Source organism: Sebastes fasciatus, chromosome 12, assembly GCF_043250625.1.
Source record: "Sebastes fasciatus isolate fSebFas1 chromosome 12, fSebFas1.pri, whole genome shotgun sequence".
NCBI lineage: Eukaryota > Metazoa > Chordata > Actinopteri > Perciformes > Sebastidae > Sebastes > Sebastes fasciatus.
This window is the reverse complement of record NC_133806.1, coordinates 34,878,896-34,898,532: the sequence shown is the minus strand read 5'-3', so window position 1 is coordinate 34,898,532 and position 19,637 is coordinate 34,878,896. Positions and strand designations below refer to the sequence as shown.

The 19,637-nt window shown below is 40.1% G+C and overlaps 1 protein-coding gene and 1 long non-coding RNA gene across 2 annotated transcripts; both read left to right on the top strand.

The window, feature by feature from the left end:
- Positions 1 to 4,707: 4,707 nt before the first annotated feature.
- Positions 4,708 to 6,449, top strand: LOC141779796 (uncharacterized). The gene is made up of 3 exons (XR_012596433.1): positions 4,708 to 5,125; positions 5,321 to 5,372; positions 5,777 to 6,449. It is a non-coding gene; the product is annotated as an uncharacterized LOC141779796 (long non-coding RNA).
- A 28-nt stretch (positions 6,450 to 6,477) lies between these two features.
- LOC141779794 (uncharacterized) lies at positions 6,478 to 9,571 on the top strand. The gene is made up of 4 exons (XM_074654812.1): positions 6,478 to 6,779; positions 6,977 to 7,132; positions 7,450 to 7,542; positions 8,365 to 9,571. The coding sequence occupies exons 1-4, from the start codon at positions 6,678 to 6,680 to the stop codon at positions 8,671 to 8,673; spliced, it is 660 nt and encodes a 219-aa protein (XP_074510913.1). The 5' UTR covers positions 6,478 to 6,677; the 3' UTR covers positions 8,674 to 9,571.
- Positions 9,572 to 19,637: the final 10,066 nt, after the last annotated feature.

Below are 19,637 nucleotides of genomic sequence, written 5' to 3'. Positions count from 1 at the left end.
GCGCCTGCACACAGGCGAGCGCGAGCAACAGGGCGCTGATTTTCGTTGACTTAACGGCCACAGGTGTCGCTGTTACAACCAATTTCTGATTCTTACAAACAGTCCCTTTAATACAGCTATTACTTACAACTTAGAAACTCTTATTAGAGAATGGCATCAAAACATACAAAATAAACACATGTTCTTGTATCAGTGCCTCTCTGGGCATTTTGCTTACATAAAATAATATTGAGTAAGAACCATGTAACGTGCAGCATGTACACCTGCTGGCTGCCTTCCGTGGAAATATGTCCATGTCATCATTTGTTCCCCTTTCATATACGTGACAGCTTCTACATGTGTGCATTTCACTTTTGCTTTTGTGTGTGTCTCTGACCAATCAGCATGTTGCCAGCACATCCATCATGTAGCAAATGATGACTGAAAGATGAAGAATAGGAAATGTGATAATGAAAACAATGACCATCTATATCTCAATCCTTAAACTTCTTCCAGAAACTGCTTACATGACCCCTACGGCACTAATGGAGTTGACAAACCCTCAATCTATGACCCAGGCCCTGTTTTTCTCTGAGTTATGGGTCAAAGGTCAGACTCAGAGAAGCAATGAAGACACCAGGCCAGGCCTTCTTGATTTATGACGTGCAACACATTCCTTTGTGGTCACAAACACACTCACCACATGTCTGCTTCTTTGTTCTCATCCACACTTTGTGACAAATATGAAAGAATTAATAATGTGTAACAAATGAGCTAGTGTTGATCCAGCAAAAGAAGTTGAACTGAAAGAATCAGTAGAGTTGTCAGATGGGAGGAGAATGCTGTTTCCCACTAACTAAACGCCGCACCCCTTTCTCAACTGATAAGAAGAAGTCAGCTAGTCTTCGCGTGCTTCTGCTCTTGGAGCTGGTCCCTTTTGCTCCCCCCCAGACAGAATCTGCCACCACTCTACTCCAAACAGCACAACCCCCCCATCCACCAGCCTACTCAGTGAGGGGGATGTATAAATGCATTTTCAGAAGAGTTTGATGACTAGACTAATAAACAGATTTATAGTCAATTAATAAATAAGGTCAGTTTACAAAAATGGATAATCAATGTTAAACACAAGAAAAATTAGGAAAACCATCCGTAAATTCTAAACATGAATTAGACCACGGCTAAATTTATATGATGAAACTACTTCTCAACCCTCCCTGGTTCTTCTTAACTTTCTGCTGCTGAATGGTACATTAATATCAAAACTATATTTAGTTGATAGGCAAATGTCCAATCCAATCAGAAGGACATTAGTCACTGAATTGACCTGGTCACATTTGATTTGTTTCTATCCATGAGTGTTCATCATTGTATTCCCTGTATTCCTTTGATTATACTTTATTCATTTTATTCCTTTTTCCTTTTGTTTTATCTTTTATTTAATTCTATTCTGTTAATAGTTTAGTTATTTAGTTAGTCAAATAAACACTTCATTTTATAAAGAACTTGGTTACTTGATTTTGTGTGTGTCACAGTTCACCATGCCCAAGAACTCCATAGCAACCCTGAGATTATGAGATTCAACTGATTAATATAAAATTGTGAATTTTTCCCTGATTTTATAAAACTGGGTGGCACCTGGGTAAAGTCTGATATTAAAACTAATTGTGTGTGATATTTGAAGCTGAGTCTCACCACTCTCCTTCACCTTTTATGACAATTCATGGGTTTATGACTCATAATTTTGGGTAATTAATTATAGATACATATTTTGATATCAATTAATGATTGATTATTAATCTGCTCTATGCTTTTTTATAGAGCAGATTAATAACGCTACATAACACTACAATCACCATCTCAAGCCCGGGACACACAAGGAACGTCAGCAGCGCGTGGCGGCTGCGTTACCTGAAAAAGACTTATTTTTAAATCAACACTTCCTGCTTTCATTTCAAAATAAAAGCCCTCAAGCGTTTTTTCTGTGGACATAATTCCTTCATTTGTTAACACAATGCTTTTATTCTAAATATGTGCTGGACAGTGTTGTAGAACATGCAGTGACTTGGAGAGCTCCATGAATGAATATAGTACCGAGTTTTAATTGTAGATTATTACTATTATTTACAAATTACCACACGTTCCTTAACCTTTCTTTGTCTGAAATAAATATAAATGATATTTATAATGAAATGAAATGGCCATTATGAAAGGCAAACTCTATGTAGAAATAAAGAGCTGACAGCAGCAGCAGCAGAAACACAGCAGAAATGCAGCTGGTGTGAGCACCTGATGCATGAATCACGCAGCCACCACGCCACGCAGCCGCCACGCACTCCTGACGTTCCCTGTGTGTCCCAGGCGTCAAGCAGCAGCACAATATGTCTGTCTCTCCATTCCTCATGAAATGAGACAGGAATTGACTTGCCAGAAGTCATCATCAGTGACATGAAAAGGACAGGGCTGTATGGTATATTGTGTTATATCTTATAAGATAGGGTATATACAGTATGTGTGTATGTTGGAATAGAAATATCTTGCCCTTGTGTTATCCTTGTCATCAGACCCTTGAGGCTAAATGTAGGAGTTCTGTGCCGCTGCCTCCATTGTGAGGCACTTTAAAAGCCTCTGTTGTGATCTTTTATTGGCCCTGTGATGAATAGGTTGGAAATGGGCGGGGGAGAGAAACATCCGTTTATCATAATCATTCTGAAAAAAAAAAATACAGGAGATCCATAACAATGTCGGCCGCATCTGCAAATTCAGACAGGAATTGAAGTGAGGTGTCATGCTGAGACCAGGATTGTGTCTGTGTTGTGATTAAATTCACACAAACAAAGAAAAAATGGACTCAGCTTTCAGAGATGCAGAGATGAATCATTTTAAAACACAGTAGCTAAACAGCCAAAGAGCAAATGCTGTGTGATCTATCATCTGTGTCGCCCAATTTTCCTCAAGTGCTTTCTATCTGCACTGTTTTCCAACTTCAACACACGTATAAGGGTTTGTCTATTTATGTGCACCACAGGCATCTCTGTAGCTTATTTCAGAGACACATTGTTGAATGGATAACCTGCTAGTAAACTAATGGTAAATATATGCAGGCTGATCCTCGGGGGAAAGTGTCAGAGGCAGCAGGCAGGCAGGGAGTTTATAAAACCCCAAAAAGCCCATGTGAGAGAAATGACTAACTCTATAGTTCTACAGTAAATCAAGAGGGAGCATTGAGTGAAAAGGAGGCTGGGAATGCTGCACTCTAATATTTATGAATCATTCTTTTGTTGTGGCAGAGCTGGCAGACAGGCAGGAATGCAACATCCGTCCCCGGAGCTGCAAGGTATTTGAATGTTGAAAAATGCATGAGCGTTTTTATTGATAGAAACACAGATCGCCCTTTGATGGATGGTGTCTGATACCTCAACACAAACAGGAGGGTGTTATTTCCGGGAGAAAGTGAGGCTCCTGCTTATGTGCTTACTATCTTTATTTATAATGCTCTGACTGAGTGTGTGGGCGAGTCTCTGTCTGTCTGCGAGCAGGTCATCTATAAGAACTTGAACGTGAGCAGAAAACATTACACAGAAGAAGAAATTCCTCAAAACAGGATCATTTGCGAAATACTTTGACAATGTAAAGAAAAGCAGCCCTGCAGCCAGAGAAACAGAAGAATCATCTTCACACAGTTTACCAAGAAATACACTTCCATCACATCTAAATAGCACATCTTCCAGGGTTTCTAGGACTGAAGCTGCAGCTTTAATGCAGCACCCTGTACACTGAAAAAAGTGCAACGGCTGTGTCATTCATTTAAAGTGCATTTTTATATTGGTCTAATTGAAAATCATGGTTTCTGGTTTAAACCAGTTTTTTTCACTTTGCTTTAAAGCAAATAATACTCCCCCTGGAGTAAAGTAAAGCAATAATTTAACTCAAATAGTATTTTCACTTCAAACCAGAGATTTTCATGTCACGTGACCACATGACGTCACATCAGCTCGCTCCTTCGTGAAGTTTGCTGTAGCCATTACCTCGCTTCAACAGAGAGGACGACTGCTGTTCAAGAAAACTCTTTTAAACAAGGTAAGAATTCTATTTGTGTTGTTTTTAGGGGCACGTGTGTTTTCCGTGTACATTTATGTTTAGTGGCAGGATGGACAACTATTTTACTGTCTCTTGTATTTTGCGAGGTTGTTAGCTAACACTAGCTAAACCAGGTTATCTGCTTTAATGTCTCATGTAAAGAGAAACCTTTCTTTACCAACGTTTCACAAGTGCAAAGTCAATACTGTAGCTAATGCTAATGCTAATGTTGTTAGCTAAAGTTATTTTCTTCACATGAGAAAAGTGCTCGGGAGAGGCATGGCTGTGTTATACCGGGAGACCGGGAGACCGGGAGAAGGGTAGACGGCCGGCGGGTCTGGACATGTTTCTACCAGGGCGGGGCTGGGCTCCTCCGCCGCTCTCACACACAGAGACACACAGAGACACACAGAGAGCTGCAGCAGCAGCAGAGCCAGGTGAGGAGGACTAGGTGAAACTCCGCGGACACTTTAACGTTACTGAATTGACGACCATAATGAACGTTACTGTAAGTGTCATAAACCTTTGGAGTAAAAACGAAATCAATTTATTAAAACTTGTGTTTAACAAACAAAACGTAATTTGACAGAGGTGACGCACGTTCATCGGCCGTCTCTCATCCACAGCCGGTCTGTTTACAGCCTCAGCTCTCTCTCTGGTTACTGCATGGAACCTCGTTTATTTTAAAAGTTAGGTATCCCATGTCTGAAAAGGCCAGAAAAACCATGCAGCTCCCCCCAGACTCCCACCTCCCTCTATCAGGGTACCCTCCAGACCCCCACCTCCCTCTATCAGGGTACCCTCCAAGCAGTGAATCTGCTCAGATTAGCAACACAGGGAGGGATTGATAGTACGACAGGTGAATGACAATTTTCTGTGCCCTACACATTTTTTAATCCAGAGTTACCGTTTTGCTAAGAGGAATACGTTAGTTTATATGGTGACTTTGCTCTTTTTGCTCTTGAAACAACATGTTGTAATATAAATATTGTGAACTCATATGAATATTACTTTTACTCTTTTTAAGCATAATCAAAAATGATGAGAATGGATTGAGTACTAGACGGTGAGTATCGATTAAAGAGGAAGAATTCATATCACATTCTCTCATTTGTCAATGTTAATGCAGTATACTGTAATACCACCATTATGTCTATGGCCTAATTATTAAATTAGAGTCTGTAGTGACAATTATGGACAATGTTAACTATCCCAACAAAAAACTAAATGTGAAATCTCACCTTTTGCTTTGTGTTTACAGGTTTGCTGTTGTTTCATGAAAAGGTCACAGTTTAGCCACATTGCTGAATTTGGTAAGTCCCAAAATGAACAACAGTGAACATCATTTTCATGTATGTTTAAATAGGAATGACAAACCCAAAATAGAAATACAGCACTTTAGAGAATAAGTTACCACAGATGTATAGGCCAACTTACTAATGTAGTATATAAATGCAATTTCAATAATTTCAGTTGAATTAGTAATGCAGTGGAAATTACATGACAGTATGAACATTTATTGGCAGGTTCACTTCATATCAGTATTTTTACATGTTTAATTTATTATTATATTTTAAGAATTATAAACACAAATCAAAAATAACTTCTTTTCACCAGAATTGTGAATCAATGAATTTGTGAATATGAATCAGATGTAAGTTAATGGCCGATTTTGAACTCCAACTAACACTACTGTTTTTATTCTTGCTTTTACTAGATCCTTTTGGATGGGCTGCCATGGCCGTGAAAAGGCCAGCCAAGTTGCGAGTTATTCTGAATCCTGATGACATCAGGAAGCTAATTCTGCCTGATGGAATACCAGAGTCAATGGAGCAGCTTATGAATGAAGTCAGGGAAGTATGTGGATTAAATGGGAATTTTAGACTGCAGTACCAAGACAGAGACTTTGGAGATGCACTAGTGAACTTGACATCTACTGCGGAACTTGAGGATTTTGCAACCGTCAAGGTCGTCCCCATAACTGATGATTGCAGCCAAGAATTTATTCTCACTTTCTGTGATGATTTAGTGTCAACTCAATCAGATGACACAGAGCTCCTGTCCACACCCTCCAGCACTGTCTCTACAAGAACTCAGATGTGGCCAAGAGAATTTCCAATACCAACATTTTCCTATGACACTGAACTGCAGTTAGGAAAGGGAAATGCCGTGTATAGGTCAAACAAGACAAGGTTGACACTGAGTTCAAAAACAAATTCAGATATTCTGGAAAAGGTAGCTGAAGAGATATTCAAGTACAAAGCCTACCCAACAGATGCTGACTTCAGTGACATTGCCGAAACACTAATCAAGAAGCATCCATGCCTCTCTGAGCCTGGTTCGTACAACGGTTGCTACGGGTGGAAGCAGCGACTGAAGACAAAAATGTGCAACTACCGAACTCAGCAGGGTGTTCTGAATTACTTGCAAATTCATTGAAGTCCAAAGCTCCAGAGGATGCATTGCCAGCAAAAAAAGTAAAGAGACCTAGGAGAGGAGAGGCCAACCACATACCTGACATTCCAACTGGAGAGACCCCTGAAAAATTAGAAAATGAGAGACTGACACTTTTAAGCGAAGTGAAGAAGCGAAACAACCGTGCAGTGATAAAGGACAAAATGGACAAGACTTTTTCACTACGAAGACAGGACGTTGTGGGAAAGGAATCAGGAGTGGAAGAGATGAAAGAGAGATGGCCTGCATTGTTCACAATGGATGAGGTAAGTAACTTCAGTGGTGGCCTGTATAGTAAATAATATTATCCCCTATCATAAGAAACCTGCTAAGAAATGGAGCCGAACCAATTTAAAATGCATGTTTTGGCCCTTGATATCAAAAATAAAATCTCATGCACCACACAGCTGTAATGTAACATGTAATGCAAGAACATTTGCATGTGCTATTTTGTTTTTTAAAGGTCAATGCTGAATTCATGAGGATCACAACTGTTCCACTTCAACCGCGATTCCTGGCTTCCTTGGACAAGCACCACAGCAAGCTGATTGACATCATCAGAAACAAGGGAGGAGTTGTCAGGGAGAAGACCCGGAACATACTGAAAGTTCTTGATCAAGTATGTACTGGTACATACAATACATAAACATTTGCCTTATATCACATAAATAGTAACATTGTAAATAGAAGCAATAGTGCTCATCTTGTCAACACATTTGATTGTGGAGTTAGATTACACGTTGGAAGATGTACTACGTTTGTCTTCTCAGTTTGACAGGCCTTTTAACTGGTTTGCTCAAAGCATTTGTAAATCACAATTACTGTAACTCCCATTTTTGCATTGTGCAGTGTTTGAATCTTCAGGTTGCATCTTCAAGTTGAAAAATTGGACAGTATAGTTTTGCATTATGTGCGTGTGTTTGTGCTCTCACCTAGAGCCTCGAGGTGAATCCAAAAAGAGAGTGTCTGCTGAAGTGCCTTATTCTGTACCTTGGGGAAGATGTGGACAAACTTATCAAGGAGTATCTGGTAAGTAGTTTTGCATGAATCACTTAAGCTATACACAAGATAAAACATTGAATATTCAAACTTTAAAGCTCATATACATGGTGTCAGTTCCTATAAAAATACTCAAGCGTATCGTACATTCATGTACTGTACATTTGACTGCGTATAATTATTGTGGAGTTCTCTGCCCCCCAGTGTTCATTAATCATCACAATTTTTTTTAAATTGAATATGTCTAACACAACGACTTAAGTCTCTGTGCTGGTTTATATTTTATATTTTGTAAAACACTATATAGTGTGGCTATATTTGGCTGGAACCTATTAAGATATTTTAATTGCAGTGTGAAATATTTGTCACTTCAGAGCAGCAGCAGAAGTGCAGATGGAGTAGCGAAAAGCCTGGACATAAAATGGATATTATATCCAAATATTGGATTGTGGAAAGTGTCTGAAGATTCTGAAATTAATGAAAATATGAAGACACAAGGCAGTTGTATCTTTTAACATGATAGTGAATCTTATAGTAGTATGTATGCTACTGTATTGTACTATTTAAGATGTTATAACTTTTTGGATAGTATAGCTTTTATTAATACGTGTACCAATGCTTTACTTGCGATAAAGTCAAATGTTTGCTATGAGGAAAATATTTGGAGGAGCTGCCATTAAATCTGCTGGACTTTGCAAGTCATTAACATTTTCGCATCACTAGAACCCCAATTTAAGTTTTTTATTGAGATTTGATTGAGAGAATTGTTTGTATAGATATTTTCTTGTATTGGTACATCAGTCAGTGGTTTCATCAGAATCATTTTCTCATAAATGTCTTGTTTTTTATCAGGTTGTGCAGAAGGATGAAGCTGAAACCGAGCTTGAGAGGTGTACAATGGCAGTGTTTGTCATCAGGGAGGAGGAGGATCCTCTCCAGCCACCACATGACATTGGGATTGTTCTTGAAGGTGTGGAAGTCCTTAATGAGTTGCCATCGGTCGCACATGCATGTGCCATGTTATTTGGCTTCATCTATGCTCTAAACTTGAGCTATCCAGGTGAGCTCAAATACACTTTTGATGCACTACAGAAAATATTCATGGAGATAGAGCCAAAGAAAATGACATGCAAAGTGTGCAGTCTGAGTGTCAAGCTCTAAATACTGGATCAATCAAGAAAGACATTTGGATACAGCATGTTTTTTGTTCTGTTTTATAGCTTGTATTCAAATACATTCCAAGATGATGGAAGAGTTTCATTGTTAATTGTAAATAAGAGAGAGAGAAACAGACTTTAATTCAAAACTGGCTCCAGAGGATGCATTGCCAGCAAAAAAAAGTGGAAAGGCCAACGACATACCTAACAGAGACTGTCACTTTTAAGTGATGTGAAGAAGCGAAACAACTGTGCAGTGATAAAGGACAAAATGGACAAGACTTTTTCACTGCAAAGACAGGACATTATGGGAAAGGAATCAGGAGTGGAAGAGTTGAAAGATAGATGGCCTTAATTTCAGATTTTCCCTGTTAACAGAATTATTTCTGTGGTATAAATATTGTGGCACTGTTATTAACACTGAAATGTGAATAATGCTAAATTCACAATGACCAGCAATTCAGTACTAGTAATGGTAATGTTCTTAAACTGACTTATGCACAAAAGAGCAAGCTTTGTTCATAGATTGCACCCCCAGCAATTGAACTGCACTTTTCCTTGGTTGTTTTTTTGGGTCTCTTGATCTCACATTTGTAATGGTTCAAAATAATGTGACATTCATACATTCTGGTCATTTTATCAAAGGATAGTCAAGTTTTAACACTGTTAGAATCTATTTTTACATTTCTTAATGGCTATTACATTACATATCTCAGGTTCTAAAGGAGAGATGTACAAACCCGTTTCACATGTTAAGATATCTGTGGTTAAGGTTACAGAAAGGTTGCATAAGGTTTAAAAAACATTGAAAAGATCATGATTTATTTGATTTTATAGTTACTATGTATTTTTCCTCAAGTGTTGAGTATACTTGCTAGCTTTATTGGCCGCACAATTCATTGTGGGTTTCCTTTTTGGGTTTTTTTTTCTTTTCTTTTTTTTAGTACATAACAGAAAAGGTGATGCATATTTTAAAAAGACATCACAATAAACATTTAGGTATTTGAAGAGAATATTCCTGTCTTTATTAATAGTAAACTAAACTAAATTGTCTGTAACAAAATGTTTTTTGAATTTGATCTTATGTGAAAATTCTACTAGCTTTTGTTTATGTGAAAATGTAAGTTGTAAAAAAGCAAAAAATGCTATTATATTGACACACATAAAGTATCATTTTGGCTTGCAACTAAAGAAAATATATTGATTAAGGTAAATTAAAATTTTAGTTTGTTTGTACTGAATCAGAAATTTGACTTGAGAAAACTTAATAAAATTAGATGTAACAAATTAACTTGATTTTTTTAAGTTAATCCAAAGTAAAACTCTAAGTTGTAACAAAGTAATAAATGGCATGTAACAAATTAAAGCATTTTAATTAGTTTATTCCAAAGTAAAACTCTACTTGGATGTAATAGTAAATATTAGTTTTTTCCAAAATGAAAAATTAAGTTGTAACAAAGTAAAAAAATAGTTTATGGTCTTCATAATAAATAATCTTTTTACTTTGTGTGAATGTAAGTTTTTGACTTTGGCCAAACAAATATTTTGATTTATATTAAATCATAATTACGGTTTCAACCAAATCATAAATACAATTTGAGAAAAACTAATAAAATTAGATGTATCTGGGCTGTACTTGATAACTAGAGATGCAAGATGGCAGCAGAGAGCTTGAATCTTGATTACAGGATTTGATGATACTGTATACAGTACCCCCTTTGACCACAATGTGGTCAGCAATGGCAGAGTGGCGCTGTCCGTATCTCCGTAACTTTGCTGAAAGCTTAAGCCACAATATGAGATATTGGAGTCTTGTAATGTTGTAGTGAATAAATCCCACAAGATCTTTTGTTTGTTCAAGCTGATATTTACTTGCTGGCACGTTCATTAATCTGCCGTCATAACACTCAAGGATCAGTATCACAGTTGCTAGCGAGCCAGTAGCTCCCAAGAGAAACAGTTAGTTCTCACTGTGAACGTCCTGTTGTTATCATAGCACCCCGATCTGAACTCCTCCTCGGCTATTAGCCGGCTCCGTTCTCCACTTGAAGTAAACTCCACATGTAACGCCAAAGAGGAGACAAGGGAAGGCGAGAGGGTGAAGTGTGGCCCCTTCTATTATTTAAACTACTGGCCTACAGTTAGATTTATTTAAAGCGAACAATCAAACATAAAGTTACGTCTTTGACTCTGTTCACTGATTCTCCCTTTAATAGCATAACAGCCTGGTCTGGGTATTTACTTCATCTCAGAAAGTCTGTGCTAAACTCCCTAGCCTATAGAAAATTCAACAGTTATGAATCTCTCCGAGCCGGGACACCTGGTCCTGGTCGGGGAGGGACCAGCACCCTAGACTCTTTTACCTAGTGATTTATGTCTGTGTATTAATTATATCAGTAATGTTTGCCGTTGTGCGGAGAGCGCTGAACTTACCTCTCGGGGGCTGAGCGACGCCTCGTGTTGACGACAAGTCTTCTTTGTGTGTAAAAAGTCTCTTCAGGGAAAAAAGTCAACAAGAACTGGCGATCAAGAGATTATTTCATTTTAAAACTTCAGCACAGCAAAATTCAAATAAAGAAAAAGTAAAGGTGCTGAAACCTCCTAAATATAGATTGTTTTAGATTTTTCTTTTGTCAAAGCAGACGTGTGCCTAGTAGAGAAAAACGTCTCTATCTATTCCACGCTTCCATGAACTTAATGAGACTTCTCGGTCACTGCCAAAAACATCAAGAACTCCCAGCGAGCATGCTGGTGCTGTGGGAACCAACGCACAGGTATCGATCACAGGGACGTCGTACACCAACATACATGGACGTACTACATCCACTGCTATTGATTTTTGTTATTAGTCCTACTTGTATTAGTTATTACAGCAGCTGGGCTATTATTGTGGTTGCTATGGTTTCTCTCTCTCTCTCTCTCTCCCTATCTCTCTCTCCCTCCATCCCCCTCTCTCTCTCTCTTTCTCTCTCCCTCTCTCCCTCTCTCTCTCTCTCTCTCTCTCTCTCTCTCAACCCAACCGGTCTGGGCAGATAGCCGCCCACCCAGAGCCCGGTTCTGCGCTAGGTTTCTACCCGCTAAACGGGGAGTTTCCCTGGCCACAGCGCGTTGCAATGCTCTTGGTGGATCCTGTTGGGTCTCTAAACTATGGTGTATGGTCTAAGACCTGCTCTCTATATAAAGCGTCTCGAGATAACTTCTGTTATGATTTGACGCTACATAAAAATAAATTGAATTGAATTAAATTAATTTATCTCACAAAGTGTGAAATGCCAAAAGGTATTTTTAGCCATATAGACAAAGCCTCCCGGTGCATCAGGAAAGTGAGCCCCGAAGCGTTTTAACTGCGTTTCTTTTATATGCTCACTTTGACCGCAACTCATCTCGCCTCTGCATCAGCTCAGAGCAGGTGCATCGTGTCTAAGCAGATGTTTTCCTGTTTCCAACAGTTGCTTTTCCTGTGCACCTGTTGCTTCTGCAAACTTGTGGTTTTTGCACCTGCCTTGCTCACAGTCACACACGAACATGAACTTTGCTTGGCACGCTATGTTCACAAAAAAGAGAGATAAACGCACACACCTCACATGTTTGAAGCTTGTGCGATTTACCTACGCAGTTACAAATGCATTTTTAAATACTGTATGCATGGCTCCACGGAGCAGACCAAAAGCAACCCCACGTACACAAAAGTATAGTGTATTTCAATTAGGCCTACTGTACTGATGTTTCAGACTAATGTCTATCAGTCGGTTTGAAAATCTTATATTAAATGTACTATAAATTACATTTCTCATTTGTTCTCCATTAATCTTACTGTCGTTCGATTCTTTCCTTTGGATTTATTAAATAGGCTTACCGGGCGCACAAGGGGATGCTACATATCTCCTTCCAGGAGATAAAACAAAACCTTTTTCTAGCAGGTGAATATCTGACTGAGATGTGTTTGCCTTACTGACTGACTGCGTGTGACTGATGTGAAGGGATCCGAGGGAAGGGCTTTCAAAACGTCCGTGAAGTAATATTAAGGATATTATTATCTGTTATTTGATCATAACTATTATCTGAGGACAAATGGTGGGATTTAGGCCTATTTCATTTTTCTTTTTTTAGGATATTTCCTTATAATTCATTTACTTTTTCCCAATGAGTGATTCAGTATTAGTCAGGTGGGGAAAGCCATAATTAGCGCCCGGTCGCCTGGTATCACCCAGCCATAGCAGAGTGATTTACTACAGTATACATGTTTTAAATAGTCTATTGTAGTTCATGAAATAAAGACAATTTATAATTTGTACTCAGAGACTGGTGTTCATCTTTTCGGCCTCTCACCAGGTAAACCGGGTTAACCACGCTATTTCCAAGCAAACGTTTTTACAGTAGCTTAATGTCTTTAAGGTGTTTCTTCTCCATTATAGACAAGCTTCCATTGTCAAATAAATATCAGTGTTTATATAAAAAATGAAAAATTAAAATCACTTATTTTTTTATTTGTTTTTACCTTAAAAATAAAAATCTTACAGTGTAGACTGTTTGTTATTTTACCAAAATTACAAAACACAAAATAGTTTGAGAATTTCTACCTTGAATGGCCATAGCAGTCATATTGACTGTATGTAATATCAGTGTTTCCCACACAGACGCCCAGGTATATTAACGGCCAGGGGGGTGAGAGAGAGAGAGAGAGAGAGAGAGAGAGAGAGAGAGAGAGAGAGAGAGAGAGAGAGAGAGAGAGAGAGAGAGAGAGAGAGAGAGAGAGAGAGAGAGAGAGAGAGAGAGAGAGAGAGAGGGGGGGGGGTGGGGGGTGGGATGTCAATCAAAGGAGTGTGCGAGTCCTTTGTCCCCTGAGCCATCAAACTGTACAACACCTCTCTGGGGAGGAGGGGGGACAAAGGAGGACGGTCTGCAGGACAGATAATAATGCACACAGTGCACTTTAATAGACTGAGCTACTTTGAATTATGCACACCACCAACAGCTCTACTCTGCACCTTTATAGACTGGTTTTACTGTATTCTACAAACAATGTACAGCTTTATTCTGCACTTTAGTCTATTTCAAAAAGCCTCTCTACCTCAGTTCTTATCCGCATTTTATTTCCATATTTTCAAAACAATGACTGGTTAGCATAGTTGTTCATAGTAACACTCAGTGGCCACTTTATGAAACACCCCTTTACGGTTTAATGCAGTCCAATACAACAGCATGAAGTTCAGTTTTTGTTGAAATTGTTGGAAATGTGTAAGTCCAGTTATATATTTATTATTGAAGTCAGTTTTATGATCAAAAATGCATAATTCCATCACAATCAATCAAAGTATTTACAATATGTACAAAAAGTGCATCCATCAAACTCAAACAACAAAACCCCATAAAGTGCAAATAACTACATTATATTGAGATTACGTTTTTGTCATTTTGGCTGTGATGCCAGCGCGAAGGAATCTCTCACGAGCCATTGCGAGATTCAACCTGACGGTTCCCAGCTGCTAGACTGACAGAAACAAACATTTCCCTTCAGACACAAAACCTTGTTTTTTCTTCACTGTTCCGTTCTCTCTTCATTCATAACCCAGACTATACCATCAATCGACCTGGAACATCTGGAAAACTACATCGACGAGTATTTTAACAGATTTTGCACCATGAATAAGGACAACACGGATAACATGGAAAAGACCACCACACCATACAGTAAAAGATCACGCAAGGATGCACTTTCCAGCTCAGGTACAACTCCATCCACATCTCCGAAACCACCACAGAGGTAAGCGACATTCTAATATCCATCCAAAATAAACTTACCGGATTGGACGCCAGACTTTCACACATTGAAACACTACATATTCACCACAGCTTAGAATACAGTCAGGACCAAATACTCACACTAGTTTTCACCGGCATACCCGAACAATTCACAGAAGACCTGGAAATATCAATCAAGGAATTCATCTGAAAACAACTTAAACTACCCACCGAGACCGTCCAAAACATCACTTTCCACCGCGTACACCAACTGGGACCAAAAACAATGATAACCGACCCTAGACAATCATTGCAAAATTTGAACATTACAAACAAAAACTTCAGGTTAAACAACAAGGCAGGCAGCTCAAAGGAACGGACTATGAACTCAATGATCAATATCCACGTGAAATCATGCTACATCGCAAAGAACTAGTTCCATTCTGTAAACAAATGATGAAAGAAGGCAAAAAAGCAATAATCTCAGTGGACAAATTATACATAGATGGACAGTTGTACCGTGATAAGGACATAACCCCCTGACTCTTCTAACCCCCCCCCCCCCCCCTCCCCCATCTCTATCTCTCTCTCTTGTACACCGCTCCATTAGCTACACACACACACACACACACCGTCCAGCAGTATATCCATCTCCCTCTCTCTCTCTCTCTCTGTCTGATGACATACATATCCTGTATTAATTATTACACCCAAAACGGATTTTTACTCATTCATCGCATGTCTCACTCCACTCTACAGTACGTCCATCTGCACCGTACACTTTGCATTTTTTTCTGTTTCTTTGTTTAATGCATTTTGTTGCTTGTGTTCTTATGTCTGTGTGCCTCTATATGTTTTTTGTTTTTCTCTGCTTTGTTTCTGCAGGTCCAACTGTGCCACAAACACACACACACTCCTATGTCAACATTAATGTTTAGACCATAATAACCCTTTCAATATGTCATCACTCAAATTCATAACCTGGAATATCCGTGGAATTGGTACAAAGGCAAAAAAAATAAAAGTTCTGAATCATCTGGCCAAACTACAAGCAGTTCTCTATCGTATCGAGACTATCTCTCCAGCTTACATATTCCATATGTATGGGGAATGACCTCTCCTAGGTCAGGTGATGTGGACACTTATTTTAGACACACCGGTGCAGAACGTGTGATAAAGAAAGAGGAAACAGCTAACAGAAAAACCAGAATATCAGGGTTACAGCATCGAGTCCACTTACTTGGTGTAAGGAGCGGGCGTCTGTCTTTGGCAGCCTCCCCGGACTGCTGTTGTCCCTGTCTGGTAACCGTGTCTCCGGTGTGCTGCGTGGCGGCTAATCTGGTTGACCGAGGTACCGGGGCTTCCAGGGCGTATTGCGAGAGTCGCTAACGCGTCCAGAGGCAGTTTGTCTGCTGTGCCGTTAAATCGGCTACAGCGGCGAACGTCGACCGGTGTGTGTGTGTGTTCCTATCCTGCTTCCTAAAAAGCACAGGCTCAGGCGACATTCCGAAAAAAAAAGGAAAAGAGATGTACACAATCTTATGCGCCGCTTCCGGGTTCCATGTATCACGGGACTGGATACCTGGTGACATCACTTCCTGGGCATTAAAGAGTTGTTTCATTTCTGGGAAAAAAATAAAATAAAGAAAAAGTGTGCGGAAGAGAGGCATTCTTTGGATTTAAAAAAAAAAAAAAAAAGAACAAAAAAATATATATATATTTTGTTCAGTCAGTATGGCAGACACTGCAGGCCATTCCTGTTTAAAATGGTTGTAGTGTTAATTTGCCAATGGAGGATGGGCATGACAGGTGTGTTTCATGCTTGGGATATGACCATGCACTGAGGGCTAAGGAGGAAGAGGAGGAGGAGGTTGATGTGCTTTCCCTGTTTCCTTCGGAGGATGAGGCCGATTTGCCAGCTTGGCAGCAGACCGAGCAGGGCTTAGGGGCAGCTGAGCCACCTTTGGCTTTCCGGTTTAAGGAGGTCATTGACAAGGCAGTAGGAGCGCTTGAGATTCCTCTGCCTGAGAACCCAAGGGCACCGCCCTCTCTGTTTGAGGATGAGAGTGAAGCTTGACCTGCCCCTACCAGAGTACCCCTCCTTCCAGATTTTGAGGAGGTAGTGCAGAAGCAATTTCTTGCACCTACAGCAGCACACAGGTGGTCTGGTGTCAGTAGGTGGATGGAAGACATAAGTGGAGCTGAGAGGATTGGTTGTGGGCCACTACCTCCAGTGGACCAGGCTTTGTCAGCCCTTATGTCTCCTTCTCAATCCTTGCTTAGTAGGGTTAGCTGCCCTAGCAAAAATTGCAGGACCATGGTCTACTATTTAAAATGCACAAGGCTATGGCTGTTCAAACAAAGCTGGTCAATACTGGTGCCATCCTATCATTGTATCTGCGCCAACTGTCACGCAGGTCACAGGATGAGCAGGGGGAGGTGAGCCTGACAGAAGAGATGCACCAGGCTTCTTCTCTTCTACCTATGATAATGAAGGAGCAGGCTGAGGCAGCAGGCAAAGCTATGGCGCCCCTTTGGACAGTGGGTCGCCACCTTTGGCTGTCGCAGCCCCGGCTGCAGCAGGAAGACCGAGACACACTTCTACGGTTTCCTGTTAAGCTCTCTGCCATTTTTGGTCCGGATACGGTAAGTATGTTGCAACAGGCCAGGGAAGCCCGGCACTATGCTAGGGAGATGTCGGGTGCCCTCTGTCGGTGGCCCCCAACCCCAGGGTTCTGTTGCGCAGCCCCAGTGGGGTCCAGAGGACCTTAGACCCCAGCTGGAGGCGTTTCGTAGGCAGAGGGCTTGGCGGCAAGGAAAGAAAGGGAGGCATGGCCGAGGTCAGAGACCCTCTAGGCCAGGGGTGCACACACATTTTCAGCATGCGAGCTACTTATAAAATGACCAAGTCAAAATGATCTACCTACTATAAAAATGCAAAACATATATTTATTTATAAATATATTGAGTATTCTTTATATGTACAATACAGACGTAGGCAAAATTGTTGGTACTCTTCCGTTAAAGAAAGAAAAACCCACAAAGGTCACTGAAATAACTTGAAACTGAGAAAAGTAATAATAAATAAAAATGTATTGAAAATTAACTAATGAAAATGAGACATTGCTTTTGAATTTTGGTTCAACAGAATCATTTTAAAAAACAAACTAATGAAACTGGCCTGGACAAAAATGATGGTACTCTTAACTTAATATTTAGTTGCACAACCTTTTGAGGCAATCACTGCAAACAAGCGATTTCTGTAACTCTCAATGAGACTTCTGCACCTGTCGACAGGTATGTTGGCCCACTCCTCTTGAGCAAACTGCTCTAGCTGTCTCAGGTTTGAAGGTTGCCTTCTCCAGATTGCATGTTTCAGCTCCTTCCACAGATTTTCAATAGGATTTAGATCAGGGCTCATAGAAGGCCACTTCAGAACAGTCCAATGTTTTGTTCTTAGCCATTCTTGGGTGTTTTTAGCTGTGTGTTTTGGGTCATTATCCTGTTGGAGGACCCATGACCTGCGACGGAGACCAAGCTTTCTGACACTGGGCAGCACATTTCGCTCCAGAATGCCTTGATAGTCTTGAGATTTCATTGTACCCGGCACAGATTCAAGACACCCTGTGCCAGATGCAGCAAAGCAGCCCCAGAACATAACCGAGCCTCCTCCATGTTTCACTGTAGGTACAGTGTTCTTTTCTTTGTATGCTTCATTTTTGCGTCTGTAAACATAGAGCTGATTTGACTTGCCAAAAAGCTCCAGTTTTGTCTCATCTGTCCAAAGGACATTCTCCCAGAAGCTTTGTGGCTTGTCAATATGCATTTTGGCATATTCCAGTCTCGCTTTTTTATGATTTGCTTTCAACAGTGGTGTCCTCCTCGGTCGTCTTCCATTAAGTCCACTTTGGCTCAAACAGCGACGGATGGTGCGATCTGACACTGATGTACCTTGACCTTGGAGTTCACCTCTAATCTCTTTGGAAGTTGTTCTGGGCTCTTTGGTTACCATTCGTATTATCCGTCTCTTCAATTTGTCATCAATTTTCCTCTTGCGGCCACGTCCAGGGAGGTTGGCTTCAGTCCCGTGGACCTTAAACTTCTGAATAATATGTGCAACTGTAGTCACAGGAACATCAAGCTGCTTGGAGATGGTCCTATAGCCTTTACCTTTAACATGCTTGTCAATAATTTTCTTTCTCATCTCCTGAGACAACTCTCTCCTTAGCTTTCTGTGGTCCATGTTCAGTGTGGTACACACCATGATACCAAACAGCACAGTGATTACTTTTCACCCTTTAAATAGGCAGACTGACTGATTACAAGTTTGAAGACACCTGTGATGCTAATTACAGGACACACCTTAGTTTAATATGTCCCTATGGTCAAATTATTTTCAATCTTTTCTAGGGCTACCATCATTTTTGTCTAGGCCAGTTTCATTAGTTTGTTTTTTAAAATGATTCTGTTGAACCACAATTCAAAAGCAACAGCTGATTTTCATTAGTTAATTTTCAGTAAATTTTTATTTATTATTACTTTTGTCAGTTTCAAGTTATTTCAGTGACCATTGTGGGGTTTTCTTTCTTTAACGGAAGAGTACCAACAATTTTGCCTACGTCTGTATATGTTGGTGTACCTTGCATAACTGCATGAACCCATATTGTACAATATAACTCTGTAAATTTTTTGTCATTACCTTACTCTGATGACTTGCACTGAATGGAATCAGCCAGGGATGCATAGTCCGGACAGTAGCTGCTGATAGCCAGCCTCAAGCACACTTCCAAATGATCATCAGTCAAGGTGGAACGGTATTTGGACTTAATAATCTTCATGTGGGAAAAGGCTGACTCGCATAAATAAGTGGAGCCGAATAATGCAGTCAAAGAGGTAGCGCATTTCCTCATGTTGGGGTACTTTTCCTCTGTGAGTAAGTTCCAGAACTGTCCATGAGCCCTGGACTTAAGCTGAATGTCAGCTTGTAGTGTCAAAATCTCATTCTCCACTCCAGATGAGTTCAGGTGAAACAGTGTTGCAATTTTTGATGCGAGTGAATCAGCCTCAGCATCTTCCCGAAAAGGGTAGCACATGAATGTAGCGACTGGCTCCAGTAAAACAAAGTCTTGAAAGCGTCTGTCAAACTCTGACAGACAGTTTCTCAATCTGCTCTGATAGGCTGACGTCTATTTTTTTTTTTTTTAATGCCATGCGATCTACCCACAC